This window comes from Mandrillus leucophaeus, unplaced genomic scaffold (genome assembly GCF_000951045.1).
Source record: "Mandrillus leucophaeus isolate KB7577 unplaced genomic scaffold, Mleu.le_1.0 Scaffold26, whole genome shotgun sequence".
In the NCBI taxonomy this organism is placed as follows: domain Eukaryota; kingdom Metazoa; phylum Chordata; class Mammalia; order Primates; family Cercopithecidae; genus Mandrillus; species Mandrillus leucophaeus.
In genome coordinates, this window is record NW_012102698.1 from 1,263,189 (window position 1) to 1,272,217 (window position 9,029).

Here is a 9,029-nt window from a genome sequence, read left to right on the forward strand (position 1 = left end):
TGAAATATTGTTGGTCTTTGTGTATTGACCTTGTATCCACTGACTTTCTAAATTCTATGAAATATTGTTGGTCTTTGTGTATTGACCTTGTATCCACTGACTTTCTAAATTCTATTATTAATTCTAATGTCTGGGAGAATTCTATTGGACTTCCTATTAACAAAATCATGTCAGCTACAAATAATAACTTCAAGACTAGGTAAAAAGGCAGGATGCAAATTACTTCTGGATGATTGAGAAGAAGTGAGCCACACCTGATTTAAATGTAAGTGATCATAGCAGCTGGGTCCACTTGCAGAGCTGGTGGCAGCGTTTGGAGGCAGCACACATAGCAAATGGGATGCATGCCTGGGCGTGGATCTAAAGCAATCTTTCTTCTAAACATTTTGCATCCCTCTCTAGAGCAGTAGAGAGATCTGTTTCCCACGACTGCCCTGAGCAGCCAGGCAAAAGGCCCAGCCCTGCCCACTCCTGGTTCCCACCCTTGTTCTCCTTCTTACCCAGTCCCCTCCGTGGTGGGGTGCATGGTGGCGGGATGGGAGGGGAGGGGAATCTCACTCTGAAACCATACACTATGTAACTGTCAGGCATCTGATTGTTAATGCCATGATGTGACACCCCAGAGTGTGAACTCATCAGCAAGGACTTAGCATTAATCATCTGTGTGCTTAGCCTAAGTGCCCAGCATGGGGGCCCGGCACGGACTATGTACTCACTTCTTAAGCTACACTGTCTATTGATCTCAAGTTGAATACCACAACAATGACTTTTAAATAGTTCAATAGTTGGAGTGATTAGCATTATTGTATAGTCCTCCGTTAAAGGAAATGAAGGTTTCCCTATTTTTAATTAAATTACTTCTTCAGTATACCATTAGAACCTGAGGGGGGGGGGCGGGTAACACACAAAGGCCTCGTTTATCTTTTTCCAGGTGGCTCAGCTGGCAGGGTCCAGGGCAGCCATGCCCAGTGCTGGAGTGTGGCTGCTCTAGAGCCTGGCGGCCTCCAACACCACTATCTGGGTAGCCTCAAATGGGTTACTTAGCACAGAGGCCTCCTTTCCTCATCTGTCAGATGGAGATAATAATCATGTTTGCCTCACTGAGGTGTGAAGTGGATTTAGTGAGTGTATACACTCCTGAATCACTTAAGACTGTGCCTGGCACAAAGTAAGCACTCAACATTATTGCTCATTCAGAGAGACCCAGTCACATAGGCCTAAAGATTCATTCGAAGAACCCCATGTTCCTGAATCCACACTGTGCTTGGAAACCCCATGCAATGGCATATTCCAGTGTGGCGGACGCAGGCGCTGGTGTCTCCACAGACGGCAACCCGCAAACCTGGAGGCCACCCCCAGGCAGTGCTGGCTTCTCCCTGGGGCACCACCCTCACGCTCCAAGACGTTCCCTCCACGGCAGGTTCTAGGAGGGTGATGCTGAGCTAGGGACATCTTTGGCGTCTGAAATCATTTGTACACAGTCCTGTGTGAGCCTCAGAAACAGTAATTCACTCTACTCCTCACTGTTTACTAGAGCTTCAATTACCGAATGTGCTTAGTAAATGTTGCGTATCAAAAGGATCCAAATGCTGCTTTCTAAAACGATATTAAAGTGAGACAGGAGCTAATGGTGAACGTGAGAAAAAGCAGGTTGCAAATTCATGAATTAGCCTCTCTTTATAGTACAATTTTAAAAAATTAAGTAGGCTATTTTGGCACTAAGAAAATGCTGTTTTGGGCAATAAGTTGGTTATGAACTGATCAACTCTGGGTTAGGGTGGGGAAGGGTCACCAGGTCTGGATTGTTTGTTAATTAAACAGTGAATGATGATGAGTCACTACAACCATTACGATCTTGCCACACATTGTTCCCATCACAATTGGCACTTATCTTACTGTATTGCAATTAATTTTCCATCGGCTGTCCTCCCAACTAGACTCAACTCTTGAGGTTGGGGCTTCTACCCCTAAGTGCTCAGAACAATTTCCAGCATGTAACTGGGGCTCAAGAAGTGTTTGTTGGATGGATAAATGAACCAATATGGAGTTGTTATTGGTCTCGTTCTGAGTGTTTGCATTCTTAGAAACAATGCGTGTTTCACAAGAGAAGGCTTTCAAAATCTTACGGTGTTGATTACCAGTAATGCTTTCTTCAGTGATGTAAAGCGGTCTTCAGTGTGTCTGAATAACTTTGTGATGATGTTTTCCTTGTGAGATTCATTTCTAGAGTTGATGCTACAAGATGATTAGGAGAAAAGCAGGAATAAGATTGTATTCTTGAACTTTGTTCTTTCTTAATGCAAGAAACGAGCACCCTCACCACAATACAATAGTGCTTTATTTGTGGGTGGCTCTTTATCCTGACAGTGTGCTGCATTTGTGGGGCTCATCTGAACCTAAGTTACTGTGAGCAGAGAGACGCCACGAATTGCAGGGCGAGCCTTGCTGGACCATCTCCTCTCCCCACGAGACCAACTAATCAGCCATCTTGCACACCTGTGGTTTTGGTCTCAAACAAGATCAGTAAAGGGACTGTGGACCAGTGCTGAGCCCTCAGTGGCTGGGAAGCTGGAAGCCCTCTCTCCTGTGTGGGCAGCACATTGTAGCTGTCTCATGCACATGATAACTGAGGGCACAAATTCTGTGTTTAGAACTGCAAGGACAGCAGTCTTCTCAGCGTCTCCCTTTCCATTGACAATGACCACGACTCTCTACACTGTCAGAGCCCCCTTTCCCTCTACGGCCTCTTTCATCCATGAGCTTGGGGCCCATCAGTGTACATGTGTGCTCTGAAGGCCATGACTACCCCCTCTGGAGACCAAAACCAAGTTCAATGTGGACTTTGCTCAGAAAGGGAGACTGTCAGAATCTCATCACAATATACCATTGGGTGCTTCTCTTTCCTGATGTTCTACTAGACCATCGTACCTTTCCTGCAAAACAATGAATGACAGTCAGTTTACCTGTGAAACCATTCTCAGATTTGTTTGGGAGTTTTTGTTGCTGCATTTATACAGCCATCTGAGCTTCTTCTGTTAGTGCAGAAACAATAAGCCTATGCCTACCACCACTTTTCAGAAACATATGCTGGCTTCCTGAGTCTAAGTTCTTCACATGACTTGTTGGAACCTCGTTTTTCTACAGACCGCCAGCACTGGCATGAACAGACGCTTTTCACAGCAGATTTTGTCCACCGGCTATCCCTGACATACGGGCTGGAGAGCTCTTTGTTGTGAGGACTCACTGCAGAGTGTTGAGCAGTGTGCCTGGCCTCTACCCACTAGATATCAGTGCAGGTTTGGATCTTAATCCTGAAAGATGCAATCCCAAATGCCATAATCCCAAATGTTGAAATCCCAAAAGATCAAAATCTCTAAATTCTAAAGCCCCTAATGCCTAAAATCGCAAAAATCACAATCCCGAAAGATTACAATCCCAAAAGCCAAATTCTAGGCAAGGGATTTGTCTGTTTTCAGTTGTACACAGCATAGTTGCATCATGTTAGGTGGAACTATGACCGTGCTATTGTTGTTATTTGGAAATTAAGTATGGTTTAAGGAGATGCCTATGGGTACCAAGCTGCCAAGAGTAGATTTGTGAACTTAATTTCAGGTGTCAACTTGACCGGATGAAGGCATACCTAGAAACCTGGTAAAGCACTGTGTTGGGTGTGCCTGCAAGGGTGCTTCCAGAGATTAGTGTGTGGGTCTCAGTGGGCAGGGAGGGTGCGGGGGGAAGATGTGCCCTCAGTGTTGGCGAGTACCATCCAATCAGCTGGGCTCTCTCAGAAATAGGACATTCTCTGCCGCTGCTTTGGACATTGGAAATTTGACTCCACAAAAGTGCATTATCACAATGTTGCCTTTGTGTGTGAGCATTGTATGTGTTACGTAAAAACACTGAAACTCGCCCAATATATGAAGAGATGTCATTTTTGTTCACTGCGTTTGTAAAAGATAAAATTTTTCAAGATCTTGGCTCTTCGGACGACTGCACAGGCAGTTGTGACCCACGCGGATTTTGATTGATCTTGCAAAACACTTAGGTTGTCTGTCGTGGTATTCTGAATGACTGCAGTTATGAAACTGGGTGCATGCAATTACCCACCATAGTGATATGCATTTATATATTTCACTTTTTGACCTATTTCTTTAGGAATGTGGTTCATGGTTAATCTGCTCATAAGTGTCACACCTATGTGATGGTCACTAGTATATCTGAATGTTTATGCTTGAAAAATAGGTGTCATTATTGTCTATTTTTTGTGTAAAGTGGTCTCTGAAGTGTTCTATTGTGTTTTTATGTTTCTCAAGTAAATCCCCTTTTAAAAATGTAAATAAATACCTTTAAAACAATTTTTTTTTTTTTGAGATGAAGTTTTGCTCTTGTTGCCCAGGCTGGAGTGCAATGGTAAGATCTTGGCTCATTGCAAACCTCTGCATCCCAGGTTCAAGTGATTCTCCTGCCTCAGTCTCCTGAGTAGCTGGGATTACAGGCATGCACCACCACACCCGGCTAATTTTGTATTTTAGTAGAGATGGGGTTTCTCCATGTTGGCCAGGCTGATCTCGAACTCCTGACCTCAGGTGATCCACCCACCTTGGTTGGCCTCCCAAAGTGCTGGGATTATAGGCATGAGCCACCATGCCAGCCTAAATAATTTTTAAATTATTTTTTCCAGAATTAGATTTTCATGATTTTGATGTTCTGAGGCTTCAACCTTAAGGATGATGGCATTTGTGTCTTTTGGGGTTATGATCAGCTCCTATTAGTAGCTTCCCCACCCTCAGTGTGACAACCAAAAATATCCGTGACATTGCCAGATATCTCCTGGGAGGAAAAATAGTCCCCATTTGAGAACCACTGTTTTAAAGTAAATAAAACTTTAAGTTTAATTCTGACAGCCCCTCTAGACAACGTGCTATCAGACAAGAAAATCATAAAGAAAGAGAAGTAACTTCATGTAAGGGATGAACTCAGAGGCTGCAGCTCTGGAGCAGAGAGGGAGGCTCTGATTACCTGCAAGGCTGCTAACAGGGGCAGTTCATTAAATATTCATAAATCTCCGAGACAGGGACGGGACCCACGAAATAGGAATTAACTCCATGGTATATTTTACTTTACAGTAGAGCACAGCACTTTCAATGAATGTGCCAATATTATAAAGCCTGTTTTTTTCTTAAAGATTCATATAGGGCAATGAATACAGGATATACATCAACATAAAATACTTCTCAGCAAAAAGCTGAATTCTAACATTTCATATTATTAAACATTTTTAGAAACATTTTTGGGCCCCCACCACAATAGATGTGGTATTGCAAATCTGAGGTTATAATAGATATTAAAATGAAAACAGAAATAATGACAGACAAATAATTTCCGTGACCCCTGATATCTGAGCCACGCAGACAGTGGCTGGAAAACAAATGAACATATATTGTTCCTTTCCATGTAACACCTAACAAATACACGTGTATATACAATGTTACAAGGATATGCTTAGAGCTGGGGGGCAGTGCTTGCCATGGCGGCCTGTGCGCCTGGAGCCTTTGTGGTCCACAGCTGCCTCCACCACGCTCTGAGCAGATGATCGAGTTAAGATTGTATCATCTTATGCTTCTCATCTAGAAATTGAAATAATAATTACACCAACCTTATAGTTTAAGGCAGTCTTAAATATGAAAAATTTGTAAACGGTAAATCACTACATAAAAGTTGGCAATTATTCAATGGAGACTAATCGATTATTCAATCAATGCAAAAAAAGGAACACAGATATTCTCTGATCTTTTACATAATATGATATGTGTAACTAAAATTTGTTCCTTTTTTTTTTTTAACATACCTATTTCTTTTTGTCAGGGGACCTTTACTGGTAATTTCCAACCCCTGAGGCTCATGAAATGATGTTAGAAACTTCTTCCAGTTGATTTTAGTGGTGGCTTTAAGTCCAAATCTGTATTTAAAAATAACAATAAAAACATTACTTTAAACATTTTTTCTGTAACACTGCATGGATTAGGTACTTCATGTTGAATTGAAAATGGCAGCAATGCATTTATATGAAGTTTCAAATCTAATGTAAACAAAATCACTTTGTAAAATAGTACTATGAATTGATTTTTTAAAGCAAGGAAAAATCAAACTGATATTAGATCTACATGTCTCTATATTGTTAATGGTAGCATACACAGAAGGAAGAATCTAAGGGATTTGATTAAAATAATAATGTCCATAAAATAACTCTTTCAAATTCATCATTTCAAGAGCCTCTATGTTGGGGCGGGGAGGACAATGGCTACCATGGGGTCCACCCTCCAATCCTGAGCCTCTGTGACTACATTCTTGCCCCAGCAAAGGAACATGGTAGATATGATGGAGGGCAGATCTGGAGATGGAGCGACTCTTCTGGTTTATCCAGGTGGGCCCACGCTAATCCCATACATTCTTAAAATTGGAGAGCTTTTCCTAGCTGCAGCCATCAGAAGATGTGAGGACAGAAGGGCAGAGGTGTGAAGCTGGTGGCTTTGAAAGACAGAGGAAGGGGCTGTGAACCAACAAATGCAGGTGGCTTCTAGAAGCTGGAAGAAGCAAGAAATGAATTTGCCCCCAGATTCCCCAGAAGGAAAAAAGCCTCACTGATTCCTTGATTCTAGCCCAGTGAGACCCATGTTGGGCTTCAACCTATCAAACATGAAGATAATACGTGTTGTTATAAGCCACTAGGCTTGTGTACTTTGTTATGGCAGCAATAGAAAGTCAGTACAGATTTAAAGTCTTAGCAAGAATAATTAATTGGAAAATTGTTCAAAAACACATTTCCAAAGTAAATATGGTCCCATGACTCAGAGTCCAATAATTTCAGAGTTACAAGATGTCTGTGGGAGCAACCTGATGTGAGCATGGGTTTCAGAAAGACCAGAGTACCTGCTCCTGCACTCCCTACTGATGTGACCTCAGACATGCCGCTCACTGTGCTGATTCTGTATTCCTCTCATCTGGAACATGAGAATAACACCACCTACTGGGAGGGTTGTGATAAGGATTAAAGCTAACAGGTCAAAAAGCCTTGGTTGTAGGCTGGAAAACCAGCAAGCGTCCCATCACATACACTGACCTGTGTCACATACACCTTCTGTGACTTACACACTAAACCATACCTATCCTTCCCTAACAGGATGGCAAAAAGTAGTGTGGGCAGAGTTCCTTAGATAATCAATATGAGATCTCAAAGTGGGCATGAAACAGACTGCCCTGTTCTGATTGCTAAAAATTAATGACTGAGAGCAAACTGGTTAGACAAACAAATTCTTTATCTATATCTGGGGTATTAAAAAATCCAGATAATAGAGGATAAAAGAGTGAATTTTGGGAGAAAATCTTTTGGTGTACTTGAGTCCCAATCCCAGCACAAAAGAGAGAGTGAAGGATGCCTACTCCTCACCTGAAGCCTTGTCAAAAGAGCTGGTTCCACGCAGGGAGCTTGACTCCTGTCCCCTGCAATTGAGGTGGGATGTACTGGCGTCTGACTCCCAGCTAGAAACCTAGCAGGTGAGAGATGAGCTGGCTAGCCATTGGGAACAAAAAGTTTTGGCAGGCGGGGGCGGGTGGTTGGTTGGCTTGCTCTGTCAGAGTCATCAGGAAAGTAACTGCTGAGAGTTTCATGGGCATCAGACGTGGGCCACGTGAGGGAGAGCACGTGCATGCACAAACACAAAGTGGCTTCGTCCTTGCCCAAGAAAGCCACCTGGAGAAATGAACACGCCTTAATAGAGAAGGCTTGCTTTCTCTCTTCCCAGATTCCCAGAGGCTGAGAAGGAAATAGGCAATCAGCGGGGCTAGAGATGCATCTGCCTTCATCAAATGTGAAATCCAAAACCCATCAACCAGCGCTCATGATGGCAAACACCTTGAACACTTGATCAGCCCCGAGAACACAGCTTTAAGCTCACAGCAGTGTCAGTCAAATGAGAACTTTCAGCCTCCCCTTTTGCTCCTCTCCTTCCTCTGTGCATTTCAATTCCTAGAGCATGCAGAAACTTAGTTTACAAAATGAGAAAGAAGAGAAGTGCAAAGTGGGGAAAGGGTGAAGCTGCCATCATGCCGCCTTTACTCGTGCCTGTAACAGGCCCTAACAGGGAGGAAATGCAATTCATGTTTGAATCAAGCTTACATTTTTGACAGCTGTGTGAGATTGGCAGTTGCATGACTAAACTAAGGCTCTTCCTATGATCCAGGACAAACCTGGAAGCAAGATCTGCTCATGTTTTTATCTAGGGGCAAAATAACTAATCCAATTGAGTAAATTTAAAGGGGCAGTGGGAAACAAAATTAAGTAGCTGTAAGATGACAGTCCATGAGTCTGCCTAGTTCAACTTAGGTTACAGATCCACCCAGCCAGATATCCACCCATTCATACATCCACATATATACCAAGCTTCACTTAAATTATTGCAATAATCTCCTAATGGGTCTTCTTGTGCCTACTCTTGACTTCCTCCAATATATTTCCATACTTCTACCAGCCTGACGTTTTAAAAATGCAAATCCAGCTGGGCGTGGTGGCTCATGCCTGTAATCCCAGCACTTCGGGAGGCTGAGGCGAGAGGATCACAAGGTCAGGAGATCGAGACCATCCTGGCTGTCATGGTGAAACCCTGTCTCTACTAAAAATACAAAAAATTAGCCGGGCGTGGTGGGGGACACCTGTGGTCCCAGAAACTTGGGAAGCTGAGGCAGGAGAATGGTGTGAACCCAGAAGGTAGAGTTTGCAGTGAGCTGAGATTCCACCACTGCACTCCAGAGCGAGACTCCATCTCAAAAAAATAATAATAATAAAATAAAAATAAATAAATAATAAAAATGCAAATTCGGGCCGGGCGTGGTGGTTCATGCCTGTAATTCCAGCACTTTAGGAGGCCGAGGCGGGTGGATCATGAGGTCAGGAGATCGAGACCATTCTGGCTAACATGGTGAAACCCTGTCTCTACTAAAAATACAAAAAAAAATTAGCTGAACGTGGTGGC

The 9,029-nt window shown here is 43.0% G+C and overlaps 1 protein-coding gene across 3 annotated transcripts in view; it reads right to left on the reverse strand.

The window, feature by feature from the left end:
• Positions 1-9,029, reverse strand: part of EFCAB6 (EF-hand calcium binding domain 6) — a 324,265-nt gene that overhangs the window by 167,233 nt on the left and 148,003 nt on the right. For all 3 annotated transcript variants that reach the window (XM_011984010.1, XM_011984009.1, XM_011984011.1), the window contains 2 exons: positions 5,849-5,959; positions 2,127-2,235 (listed from right to left, as the gene is read on the reverse strand). In XM_011984010.1, coding sequence (XP_011839400.1) covers positions 2,127-2,235; positions 5,849-5,959 — 220 coding nt within the window. The remainder of the gene's footprint in view (positions 1-2,126; positions 2,236-5,848; positions 5,960-9,029) is intronic.